Source organism: Nanorana parkeri, unplaced genomic scaffold, assembly GCF_000935625.1.
Source record: "Nanorana parkeri isolate BGI_ZX_2015 unplaced genomic scaffold, ASM93562v1 scaffold52, whole genome shotgun sequence".
Lineage (NCBI taxonomy): Eukaryota > Metazoa > Chordata > Amphibia > Anura > Dicroglossidae > Nanorana > Nanorana parkeri.
Window position 1 is genome coordinate 2412018 of NW_017306320.1, and position 13337 is coordinate 2425354.

Consider the following 13337-nt stretch of genomic DNA (forward strand, 5'->3'; position numbering starts at 1 on the left):
CCGGCACAAAGAACCAGTAAAAAGAATAGCGGGGGGGGGGGGGCGGCTGATGTTTCTAGCAGCAGGATTCAACACCGGACTGGTCGTTGTGGGCAGAACAGAGACTTCCTTACCCCTGGGTTTTTTAAAAATATATTTAGCTGAACAGGATGATGCGAGTGGAAAAGGTTCTCAACTGCTCATGCAGAAAGTAGTGCGGGTACAGCAGGTATAGCACACAGATATGTAATATGTGCATTACAAAATGCAGCACCGTTATTTCCAATAGCCTGTAGCATTACATTCAGGTCCCCTAAATATTAGGTGCCATTTGTTTATGGAGATATGTAGTGTGAGGAGGGGAAATGGGTCTCTGGTACAGTCCACATTAAAGTAAAGTGTTCTAAATAAAAGGTGCATTCTCCAAGTCCAATCTTTGTATGTATACTACCCGCTCTGGTATAAGGTGGTGTTCAGCTTGGGTCAAGGTTTCAGGTGTTTGGTAGGATATAAAGGGCCAGGATTGATACCAACATTTGGTAGAAACCACCAGATTGAATAAGCCACCGGAGTCTCATGTCTTCTGAGGTGTAAAGCCTTGATATCCCTGAAACCAAGTCCCAGGTCCACCCAGCTCCTGCAAACATTAAAATTCAGTCCTGGGTCCAATGAGCCAACTACAAAAATGCAGCAAGAGACTCCCTCCCTTGGAAGAACTGTAGTGGTGAGAACTCAGCAATGGAAAGGGGGGTGAAGAAGAAAAAAAGCCAGTATGTGATATGTGCCAGTTATTTTTAGATGGATCGACCCTTTAAAATTCAACTTGTAAGCAAACCTACTAGAAAAATACAAGGGCTGCCACAGTCGACCCTTCCTTCTGGAAATGCCAATTGCCTGGCTGTTGTTATGACCCTCAGGCTTCAATGCTTTCCTAACACGCATACATGGAAAATCAGACAAAAGTCAGAAGTCTCTGCATACTTGTTCTGAGTCAGCGACTCAAAGTCCTGAAGCCAAAGGGTTAGAAAGAGGTCCAGCCATTGCAGCCCCATATTTCCATTATGACAGGCTTACAAGCACCTACAGCACCTATCAATGAATATCGATTTACTGTGGGGCAATACAGACGGGTTCTTATGCAATACATCTTGATAAATAAAGCCCATATTTTAAAGCCAATGCAAGTGATCACAATAGTGTAATACATGCAATTAACAAGTCAGTGAATGAATGCACCCATTATTTTTGCAAGCAGCACTTGAGTGCAGACAGCCAGAGACGCACAATGCTGATATCTATGGCTAATCAGAGCAGAGGAAATCTGCCACAGCTGAGATTCCCATTCAGTGCTGGAGGCCCCACCGCCTGACCCTCAAAAGGGCTCCAAGGGCACCTGTCTGTCACTGTGCATGATGCCACAGAAATGTGCCCAGCACTGGAAGAAGCAATGCTTTCAGTAATCTGTTAATGGCAGACTCCAGTGCTGGACAGGAGAGCTTCAGCTGTGACAGGTAACAGCCATTGTGACAGGTTCCCTTCAAACACGATCTCTCAGTCAAAGGCTCCAGTTATGCCCATATTCCAGTACTGCCCAGAAAGAGCACTGTACTCCTCATCTGTACTTTACAGACATTATAACCATGACCATAAAACTTTGAAGAATAATCTGCAGAATATGTTTATGAAAGAGAAAGCAAGTCCCAAGTGAGGTTAAATATAACATTCTCTATACAAAATCTTGAAGAAGAAAAAAAACACTAACAGCTAATCAGTTGAGTGGCATTTGCCAGTGTCTTTGTGAATGTGTTCAAGTGTTCCAATTCACATGTGTACTGCACAACGTTGGTGAAAAGCAGTCACACTGCATTGTGGGACAGAGAATGCATAGCCTAACCACAGCAGCATGCTGGGATGCCAATGACTTGTGGGGACAGTGACATGAAATTTCAACATCAAGTGAGCAAGGGCACTTTTTACCCTAATACGTTGTCCGACATCACATAAACAGATATATGGTAAAGCCATTAAAACTACCCAGAGGCAGTGTTTTAGTGTTACTAAGGTGTGGCGTTCACCTGCAGTAGATGCAGCTAATCACTGGGCTGAACTAAATGACAAAACATTTGTACAATTACTAATAGAGGCAACTCTATCACGTCTCTGTGATGTCCCTCGAGTGTGATGAATTGATAGATCACGCATGAAAGAATCTGCAGACTATCCAGTGGTGAAGCTAAAAAGGTAAGGGCCTAGTGCAAATTTTGGATTGAAGCCCTCCACCTCCCAAAAATCTTACGTCCCCACTGTGTAGGTAACCTATAGGGCCAGCAAAGCTACTGTATGTTTCCCTCCTATGCGAGCGCTAGGATTAGACTTGTAATACGGCCAAGCACAAGTGATGCATTGGGAAGCATAACTGTGCCATCCCTCTAGATCGGACGCACCTGCACGGTGCAAACTGCATACACAGTGGGGCAATAAAACGGTCACTGTGGCATAAGAACAGGCCACTGCTTTCTGCTAGGCATTAAGACTCATACCTATCCTATAAAAATGACAATACAAAGCCATGCATGAAATATGGCAGGAAGCTTATTCGCTAGGCCCATACAAACCAGATCATTTGTTGTGTTAATCAGATGCAAAAATGGGTCCATTTCACTAATGAACAGCAAACTGCAACTTTCTTTCTGAGGAAAGATGGAAAAACCTGCCAAACACTGAATTATTGGATTTTGCAAGACTTTTGGGTGGCTGCATTTTGTTAAACCGGGCCGAATAGGGTACAATGAGCTTGGCTCAAAAACAGAACAGCTGCACATAATACACCCTTGTACATACACATTAGTAATGCTCCTAGTGTACTGGCAGTGAGCTACGAAATCCACAGCCTACCAGCAACAGGACAATTTTAAGCAAGCCCAGCAGCCACCCTAGACTCATTACAGCCGACATCCCTATGGCTGACTCCACTGTGTATTTAGATGGCTATGAATATTACAGAGAGTCACTGTATGGGCTGTTGTAGTGGCCCACTCCCACCATAAAAGCCAACAGCACCATCTACATGTAGTAAAGCCCAATGCTAACTGCTACTCTAATAAAGGTGGTACAAGACACTAAAATGATCAAATTAACTTGAGCCTGGCCTATTTCGGATTTTCTGCCTTCACCATGCCCAGGAGCTCCTTCATAACATAAAAAGAATATAATCTTTCCTACCGCACCCAAAACAGCAGCAAGACTGTAGTACGTAATGAAAGTAGATGACTGTCTTGCCACATCAGCTTAAAAAAAAAAAAAGCCACTCTTCGCTCACTTTATTTTTGGACCCAGTTAGGATGGAGAACTGAAATCTCCTTTCTAGAATACCATTTAAACCTGAGATGTAAAAGAACAAAAAGTAAAGCAAAAATGACAAGAAATGAGTAAAATATGATTGTGATGTCTTTTAAAAGCTTGTTCTACTGGACTAGACCTGTTTGGTTACATTTCCCAGCAACTTGTTTTCCTTTACAAGCAGAGAGGTCTAACCCTTTCGCTGGCTCCTCCAATGCTAAATATAACTGTCACGCACCGGCCACTGCATCCCAACAGAGCTGGTTATTTGATGGTGTTTGGGGTGATCAGTAAGAAATGCCTCCTGAATATGTCAGCAGATCCATGATTAGCTACCTCTGCACTACATCACTGATCTCCTGTACACAGGACAGTAAGTTATTAAGTACAGGGTTCGAACCATGAGAAGCAGCCGCTGCTGCGCCCCCTGCGGAAGACACCTGCAGTTCCTGCACGCTGACCTCTAAGCGGCTGATTGCCTCACGGAAGGCAAATTTGTTCCGTGTTTGGGGGATAGAGTCCACATATCCAGTGCAGTAGTCCAGAAGCTGGTGGCCGGTGTCCACTAGTTGGCTGTTGGGTTGGGGCTGTGTTAGAGCAGTGGACAGCATTCCAGCACATTGCAACAGGGCCTCTTTGCTTATTTTTTCTGCAGGTACCTTCTCTGCAGGTTGTTTGGGCTTCCGCAGGGCGCCCCTGCCACTTCCAGCTGCTCCATTAGAGAGCTTTCCACCTTGAGCGACTGGAGGTGGCGGTGGCAGCATGGGTCGGGCTGGCTTGGATGCCCGTTCAGGGACAGGCTGTGCAGATGCGGAGAGGGTTGAGTTGTCAGCTGATGGCTGCTGGAGGAACCTCAGATTTGGTGGAGGAGGGGGTGCGCATTTTGGCTTGAGACGGCGATGAGAAGGCCGATCCTTCTCACAGCCAGCTGGCGTGACATGTTCCTGAAGCAATTTAAAGGTGTGACCTAAAGAATCCATTCCAACCAGCTGGCTATCTGTAGATGCATTCCTCGGGGACGGAGAGATGAGAACTGGCACTTTGTGGTTGTGGGCAGCTGTAGGAAAACAGGAAGCAACAGCGACAGATTGTTTGCTGGGTGATGACCTCTCATCTGCACCTGTTCGTAAACCACCATTTCGTTCATTGCCTCCGGTCCGCGGAAGCATTTTAGGTTTTACCTTGTCCCGATTTGGCTGAGGAGGTGCTATGCCCAGTGTAGTTCTTGGAAGCTCCTGTTGGTTCTCATCTGATTGAGAAGATACTGAAGCAGCATGGTCCAGCTGGACCTTAGTCCGGTGGCAGTTTCTGGGCAGGGTCATGGACATTCTGTCCTGCTCAGAAATAACAGGACTCATGGAAGATGTGGAATTGGACCTCGGAAAAGGTTTGGACTGGTCCTCACTGCTCCCTGATTTTCCTGTCCGCAACCCAAATGTCTTTTTGATGAGACGCGGAGTAAAGAACCCAGATATTCCAGTCCAGCCACCACCAACCCCAGCTACAGAGTCTTCTGCAAAACTGCGTTGGGATACTCCTCCGTAGCTTTTCTGAGAGCCCGGAGAAGCAGGAGTATCAATGCCGTCAAGGTGTGGAAAAGCAGACAGCTCACCAGTCAGTTCTGGCCTTTTATGGGGCTGGTTCTCCATTTCACGAAAGGAGCTGCTGCGTTTTGGAGGCTGTGGAGCACTTTTCTTCTTCATGAAAGAACTGAAGAAGCCACCCTTCCGATCACGTGTAAACGTTGTCTCTTTAGGATCACCCAATAAGCTGCTTGGAGATTTGTCCCTCTGTTTGCGGGGAAGGGCAGGAGAACCAGTGGCTACAGGAGATCCCCGAAGAACTCCTAGAAAGAAAACCATTTAAATTTAAGGAACTGAATATTAATTATGGGTGATTTGATACACCATGGCTATCCTTCCCTCTCTAAAACTTTAAAGCACCGCAACCTCTTTACTTAAAGTGGACCTTTACCCCCTTTCACTATAAATCACATCAGCGTGCAGTTCAGCATGCCGATATGAAATCATCTTACATTCATTAGTTAAATGAACCTATTTTTCTTTTTAATACTGTTTTTTTCACTTCCTGGTAATCTTGGGCATTAGTGATCCAGCCCTTGCCTAAGCTTTGCATCATGGGGAAGGCTACATCACAGTGCATTGCTGGGAAATCTCATATGTAATCTGCAAAATATTTCAAGATCTCAAGGAAAGGGATTTATTTCCCCTGAGATGATGTGCATCGTCACTAGGGCTGAAACCAAAGAATCGATAATAATTAAGAATGAGAAACGTCGTCTCATTATCGATTAGTTGGTCTGGGTCCCCTAGGGTCCCCGGTGTTTCATCAGCTGTCTCCTCTGATCCCTGCTGCTCCCAGCGGGGATCGGAAGGCGACACAGACCCCCGCAGCTGATGCCCAGAGGTGAGGAGAGCTCCACCATAACTCCCGGCGCTGCATTGGCTCTGTAGCTTTCCATGCTGGGAGCCTGCTGCTGCAGAGCCGACCACCTTACAGCGCCCAGAGGGGAGGATAAGCTGTCGGGAGCCCGAGTGGGGCGGTGCAGGGAGGAGAGCTGCGGGATGATCAGCAAATATGTGAAATATTTTCTGATAGTTCCCTGTAATTTTCAAACATTGCAGTGACCTGCACTGATCACTACAATGCTTGTAAATAATTGAGGGCATAGTATTCACTTGCTGTGTCCCCAATTATAAATGAACAAGAAGTGTTCTTCATAACTTCCTGTTCATTTATGATTGTGGACATAGTAAACAGATACTATATCCTTGACTTATGAATGAACAGGAAACCTCTGTACTGAGTGCCTCCTGCTCATTGAGTGCTGGGGCTGCAGAAAGCGAGCTTGAGGACTCTGTGTCCTCAATATGTTTTTTTATTGCAAAAGGGAAATAGCATGCGTTTAGACCACTGATATCTTTCCAAAGCCCCTAACAGGTAAAGTAAAATAAATAAATATTAAAATAAAAGTAAAACCATTTAGAAAAATAGTGAAAGAAAAAAAAAAGTTTAAAAAAAAATTAAGCTGCCCACCCTCCCCTGTTATTAGAAAATTGTGCATGCAGTTTTATTATGAAGTAAACTTCATGTTTGTAACACTCCATTTGTGTATTTTATTTTAAATTAAGGATGGTATTTAATTTTTCTTTTTTTTTTTTTTTTAATCAGATTCATCAAAAAATAATCAGCCAACTAATCGATTATGAAAATAATCGTTAGTTGCAGCCCTACTTGTCACTTATTCAATCACATGTGCCAGGGTTCAAGGAAGTAAAGCGAGATGCATTAGTCTGCCGTTAGTAAAAATGGCCACAATGAGAAGAATGGAGAGGAAAAGAAAAATAAGGTATGCAAAGAATAAAAAGCCGGCAATTTTGTATATCTATTGGTTTGCAGATTCCAATTACTAAACATTTCTAAATGTGCCATTGTTGTCATTTTTAAGATGAGGGTGAAGTTCCCCTTTAAGCGAACAAATTTTAACAGAACAAATGTGCAGCAAGTTAGCAGCTTAGGTACCTGCTGTAGTGCTGGAGGTTGAGTTATCCGATGAATCCCCAGTGCCTTCAATGTTCTCTTTGTTCTCCGCTTTCTTTTTCAACGTGCGACATTTCGATGGTAGCATAGGGAGACGACTCTGACATGATGAAGATGTACAGGCAGCAGCATTGCGTCCCAGCTCCTCAGCAACCTCTGCAATATGATCAACAGTGCCGTAAACTGATTTGTGTAAGTGGGACCCTGACAAAAGCATATTCACTGGCTGCACCGAGGACCTATGCAAAGCCACCAGGCTTACACTAACACATAGGGGCTTATTCACTTAAATGAGGGCTTAGCCCACAAAATTAATGCCTCCACGAAATTGGTGTACCTTAATTATGCTTACTTTGGTTATAATCAAGTATAAATACATTCTGCAGTCGGATTAAACATCTGGCTATTCCAGCTTATTTTCAAGATAAAAAATGATAATCAAAAAGTATTCGAGCGAAAACACAAATAGGTATTATTTCCTTACCTTCATTGATATTGGAATCATGAAACATGGTCTCAAACGCCTGGTGGGTCTCTGCAAAAGAGGGCCTTTCAGCTGGATTCCACTGCCAGCCTTAAAAGATTCAAAGAGAAAAAAAGTGTAAAAAATACAGATGAAAAAATAAAAATCAGGCAATGTAATAAAAAGGTGTCTTCACAATCGCCAGTGGCCAAACACACACCAAAAACACGCTAAAGTGCAGCTACTTCGGTTACACACATAGGGGTTGTTTTACAAAAGGAATGTTTACTTCAAATACTAATTTATATTCAGGTTCTTTATCATTTCCTCTGAATTTGTGTACTTTGGAAAGGATAGAAATGACAATTTCACTAAATCAGCAGTAGTGTTTGAGGTGACAGTTTAATTACATTCATTCAACATAACCAAATTTCGTAGGCAAATAGGCCAACATTTACTAGACACAATACAAAGGAGTTACTCACATGCTCTCATCAACTCATAGACCTTTGGAGGACAGCCCTCTGGCTGCTCCATGCGGTAACCTTTCTCCAGCAAGTCATACACCTGAGACAGGTCAATGCCAGGGTAAGGAGACATGCCATAGGTAGCAATCTCCCAGAGCAGAACTCCAAATGCTGCAAAAAAAGAGAAACGAGTCATTAGGCTTTGTTGAAAAGTCATTCAGTAAGTACACCTGGTTAAGCTTTAGAAAAAGCTCAAGTATGATCATTCTGATCCTGAAGGAAAATTCAAACCAGTAAAACAAGCATACATTTATGTTTAGGATATTTTACACCTTCTGAAGAAGCTAGAAGCCTGCAAACCTTGATTCTCTCCCTGTCAGTGTTTGGACAAGCTTTTACCCCACCCATGCACTGCAAGGCAAGATCTAGGTTGAAGAGCATACATATTTTTACTGTGCAATAGTGCATGCAACCGGAGACAAAAAGCGTGAGTTGACATACTGTGCTGTGAGCTATGTGCAGGTGAAAATCCTTCTTGAATCATCCATGTGCAATGGTTTGTAAATAAAACCCAAATTCTATTATGCTGTAGTTCACACTAGGCAGATGGCCAAATGATGGGCCTTCCTACGGGGGTAGCAAAAGCCAGCGCAGAAGCCACCTCGAGCTCTTCATTCTGCAGCTCTGCGCCCCTTATGCTTTACACTCCTGCTATCTGCCATGTACTGAAAGGGCTTTCTTGAACTTAAAGGGAAGACTTAGCCCAGAATTGCCCCCCAGCCGGCAGTTATTCTGGGGAAGAGGGACTAAAGTAGTAGCTGTCAGACCGTGTTGTAAATGACTGTGTGCAGTACACAAGAGCCATCATTTGCAAAATCATAAGCCCACAACAACACAAGCCAGCTACTACACTAGTCTCTCTTTACAAGAATAGCTGGTTGGCTGTGACTGTGCTGTGGTCTGCTGTGTATGATCTCAGCATAGATTAGTTGACATGCCCACTCTTTCCCTGCATTCCTAGTGATAACGGTCGTCCTGGGCAAGTGCATGGAGCTAGAGACAAGCATCACTAATTAAGCCTCAATTATTGGTCTCTTTGCTAGTTGAATGGACGGACAGCCGTGGGGAGAGGGTGTCCAGTCCAACTATGCAGCAAGCCTTAAGCAGCACATAGATAATGGGACAACGTACTACATGTACTTTGTTCCCTGGGGGACACAAGACGTTAAAAAACAAAAAACCAAGTGAAACTTCTTTAAACCGTTTGTCCATTGCCTAGCAGACATCAGAATTTTAAATTCATTACTGCATTCAAAAGTACTCCATAGACTTTCTTTTTCCGGTTTCTATTTAGATTAGGAAGCAAAATCAGAACATATAAAAAGGAGTTAAGAAAAGTGATCTAATAAGCTTTGTTTCATACCCCAGACATCTGACTTTATAGAGAAAGTGTTGTACGCCAGGCTTTCTGGAGCAGTCCATTTTATCGGGAACTTGGCACCAGCATGTGCTGTGTATGTGTCACCTGTCATGAGCCGAGAGAGTCCAAAATCGGCCACCTTCACCACATGATTCTCACCCACAAGACAGTTCCTTGCTGCAAGGTCCCTAAAGAAAGTAACAGAGATATATTTAAATTTACACAAAAGGAAATCACACTGTAAGAAAAAAAAACCCTCTCTAGGTGCAGCCTGAAGATACCATCACCCTGCCTTGACTACAAAAATCAAGAGCTAAATTAGTACCTCGCAGAGAAATTGCATGCAGCTCACCGGTGTATGAAGTTTTTTCGCTCCAGATACTCCATGGCAGAGGAGATCTGTGTGGCCATGTAAAGCAGAACTACAGCAGTTACTTCCTCTCGGTTACACTCTCGAAGATAGTCCAGCAGGTTCCCATAGTGCATGTACTCTGTGACAATGTAAAACGGGGGCTCCAGTGTGCAGACACCTGACAAAATAAAAGGAAAAAACTCTAAAAGAAGGGAACGCATGCTAAATAACAAAACTACTAAGCTGGGGCAAACGCAATACAAAGAACTAGGGCAACTTTGTATACAAACCTAGGAGTTGGACAAGGTTTGGGTGTTTGATCTCTTTCATCACTGCTGCCTCCTTTAGAAATTCTTCAACCTCCATAGTGTCCTCCTGAAAATAAGGAAAACCAAATACAAAGCATCAGATCAGTGTTTCATCTGTGACCAAGGTTTCCATATTCCCGAACAAGAACTTTAATATTTAGTAATTACCAGTAGTATTTTTTACTTTAAATCGTATTGGCCCATCGTACCACATCCGTAATTTATCAGATGTATTATTAAAAGAAATGTATCGGACTTTTTAGGTACTGATACATACACCTTTGTTAGAAATGTTTTTTATTTCACTAAAACTTCAATGAAAAGCCATCGACTGTACATTTCTAATTTTCATCATATATGTTCAACAGATGAGTTGCTCATCAAAAGTGACTACTTATATTTTAAGAAAAACATGCCCTATAATTCACCATTTTAAAGGTAAGGCATACCCTAGAATGGAATCGCTATTTTAATGGTACCCATCAGGAAACAGATAAGAGACATAGGGGTTGATTTACTAACCTTATAAACACACCACGAATGTGTATACACCTCTGCAGTGTGTTCCCTCCCAGCATGATCTATGGGTGGAATCTAAACACCTTTGTAATGTGTACACACCCAGCAGGTGTGTTGTGCAAAGCCCTGAATGAATTCCAAGGTGATGTTGGGTAAATTAGCTCTATGTTGTGGTGCTTGCGTTGATAAATGCAGGAATGTAAATGCATGAGCTAACCATTTTTGTCTAAACTGTGAAGCAGCATTATATATGCATCATGTGCATGATTTTTCCATATATGGCATTAGTGGAAATATGCTTTTAGAGACTTTTTGGTTGATAAATACGTTTTGCTGTGTGAAAATCACACACACCTGGTGTGTGTGTTTAGGTTAGTAAATCAGCCCCATAGTGTCAGCACGCTCCGGTATGCACATTTTGAACAGCTCTCATGGTGGAGTCAGGCCATGTCCCCTGATTCTCATTACTGGGCCATCAGTGTGATGGGTGGTCCTTTGAGACAACAGTGAAGTACAGGAGGTAGAAGATAGGCACTTGGCCATTGGAGCATCTTAAAACTTGCAAATCACAGAGTCCTATGATTCAGGGCTCCTGTGGTGCTTAGTAGAAAAGCTGAAGTGATGTGCAGCACATAGAAGAGCCTGCTATGTGGTTCCAGTGGAGTTTTAGCAAGTTTTATACAACATCAGGTTTGCTTTAATGGACTACACTCTTACTCTGGGTCACCGATTCACTAAGTGTATAAAAGGTGACAACCCCAAAACCTGCAATGTTAAAAAAAATGGGGGCTACAATATTTTTCTCTTGACAGGTGTCCTTTAAGAGGTACACCCCAGACCACCTGCTCACAAGATGCACTCTACTTGCTGTGTGACTCATTTTTCATCTTGGTGTTCGTCATCTAACCAGACTGCTCAGGAAGGTAAACTCCTAGAGATGACGATATCCTCTTGTGAACAGACCAGAATCTAAGCCTGAATAAATGGAAAGCCAGTATATTCCCTAGACCTACCTATGTCCTCCCTCTGGAACCACCCCCCTCCCTCCCTGCAGCCTCGATCACAGCCACTTGGGCCTGAGAGGAAGGCTGTAGAGTACTAAATCACATGACAAAAGACTTAGGTTCCACTCAGCTATGGAATAAGTCTAGTGAATTTTATAAAAAACTCAAGAGGTCTTTTAGACTAGAATGCTGTTGCAGTGCATCTTGCACAGAAGGTCACCATATGATTGTATTTTTGCCTAGATACTTCCACGTGAGCTATTTGCCATGATTGCACTTTAGGAAGGGCTACCATTTTTTTTTACTCCTACAAGTTTTTGATCTTTACATGGGCCATGCTGCTTAAAAATATTAACATGCTTCACATTAAAAAAAAATCTATTTTGTTTGGAAAATAAAGTGAATAAGGGTACATATCTATGCTTTGCAGCATTTTCATTTTATCTTTCAGTGCAAAAGAGATAAGACATAAGCAGGTATGTGCAATAACACAAGTTGCACCACAGGGGGCGCTATGACAAAGCCAACTATGGTGTTACAAGTCCCATATATTATTCTCGGTATGAAACATAAGAGGCCAGGGCTATTTTTTTTTTGCTTTACTTCATGTATTTTGATTTTCTTTTTGTAACGTATAGATTGAATGTTGACTTACATAGTTCTGGTTACCTTACCTTAAGTGTTTTCACAGCGACGGTGAGATTGTATTTTTTCCAAACCCCGACATAAACTTCTCCATACTGTCCCCCTCCCAATTTGTGCTTCATGGTGATGTCTGTGCGCTCCATCTCCCACTTGTCGTGGATGGGGGAGACTCCGTAAACTGTAGGCTTGTTGCACTTAGGTGCTGGGTAGTGTAAGATAGTGACAAGGCCATCAGCCACAGTGGAGTGATGGTGAACCAACTCGGCCAGTGTGTTGAAACGACTTTCGGCTGTGACATAGACCTGGAGGACAGGGTCAAAAAGCCAATATTAGTTCTACTCTGCCACTCTTTCCACATGGACAGAGCAAATATATCTCTCTAGTAAACATGTCGGTGAGCTTGGAATGTTACTATATTCTTGCGTGGTTTCGCCACACATAACTAAATACATTATACAAATACATACATAATACTACATACACAATATTTTCACCATTTTACTCTGTAAGCAATCGGCTAGCTGAGAACAGGTCAGTTAAAGAGACTCTGTTATGTCATTTCAGGCCAAAGTGACAGGTTCTCTTGTGAGAAGAAAAAAAAAGTTTCTATCTGCCCACTGATCCCACATTTCCATCCACACTGTTCCTCCATTGGAGCTGAAAGTACTAACCCTATTGTAAGCATGTACTAGAGCTTACACAGTGTTAACTTTTACCTTCTCATGTGCCAGTGTTTTGGCGCTGTCATTAGCTGCCCAAGCTTTACCAATGCATCCTGGGATGAGGTCACATACTCCTCCATACCCAAATGTAGGATCAGCAAGTGGGGGTGCCTTCTTAGAAGAATCACCACTCTGCAATGGCTGCAGCGGGTAGGTGGAGCTGGGCCTTTAAGGATCAAAAGTCTGAATTTCTATTAAATATAGGACTAAGAAGGGATATTTAACCAATTTGAATAGGCTGATCCTTAAAGTGCATAACAATCAGTATTTTTTTTTTAATTAAATCCTCTTTATTCAAAACAAAATTTTTTTCCGACAATCAACAAGAATAATTTACAACCACATAATTAATAGTGTAATTTACAACAACATGATTATACATCCACATACATACACACAACTCACATTTAAGACACTGCTATTTTCGCAATTTAGTCCATATTTTAACATTTACATTTCATGGTCAACCCTGAACGGTCTTCATATTATATATGCCAAATCTTAGATTGGCTTCCCACATAACCTATCTAACTTCCTTCACCCTCCCCTTTTATCCCA

General features: G+C 42.6%; 2 protein-coding genes across 2 annotated transcripts in view; one reads left to right on the plus strand and one right to left on the minus strand.

Moving 5' to 3' along the window:
• The window catches only part of TOR3A (torsin family 3 member A), a 21575-nt gene extending 13611 nt beyond the window's left edge, over positions 1-7964 (plus strand). Inside the window, exon 7 of the mRNA XM_018575331.1 lies at positions 7954-7964. The gene's annotated coding sequence lies outside the window, so the exon portion shown is untranslated. The remainder of the gene's footprint in view (positions 1-7953) is intronic.
• Positions 3534-13337, minus strand: part of ABL2 (ABL proto-oncogene 2, non-receptor tyrosine kinase) — a 52309-nt gene continuing 42505 nt past the window's right edge. Inside the window, exons 5-12 of the mRNA XM_018575127.1 lie at positions 12087-12359; positions 9872-9956; positions 9582-9759; positions 9233-9417; positions 7828-7980; positions 7364-7453; positions 6862-7035; positions 3534-5164 (exon numbers count right to left, since the gene is read on the minus strand). Of these exons, the coding sequence (XP_018430629.1) occupies positions 3651-5164; positions 6862-7035; positions 7364-7453; positions 7828-7980; positions 9233-9417; positions 9582-9759; positions 9872-9956; positions 12087-12359 (2652 nt within the window). The 3' untranslated portion in view covers positions 3534-3650. The remainder of the gene's footprint in view (positions 5165-6861; positions 7036-7363; positions 7454-7827; positions 7981-9232; positions 9418-9581; positions 9760-9871; positions 9957-12086; positions 12360-13337) is intronic.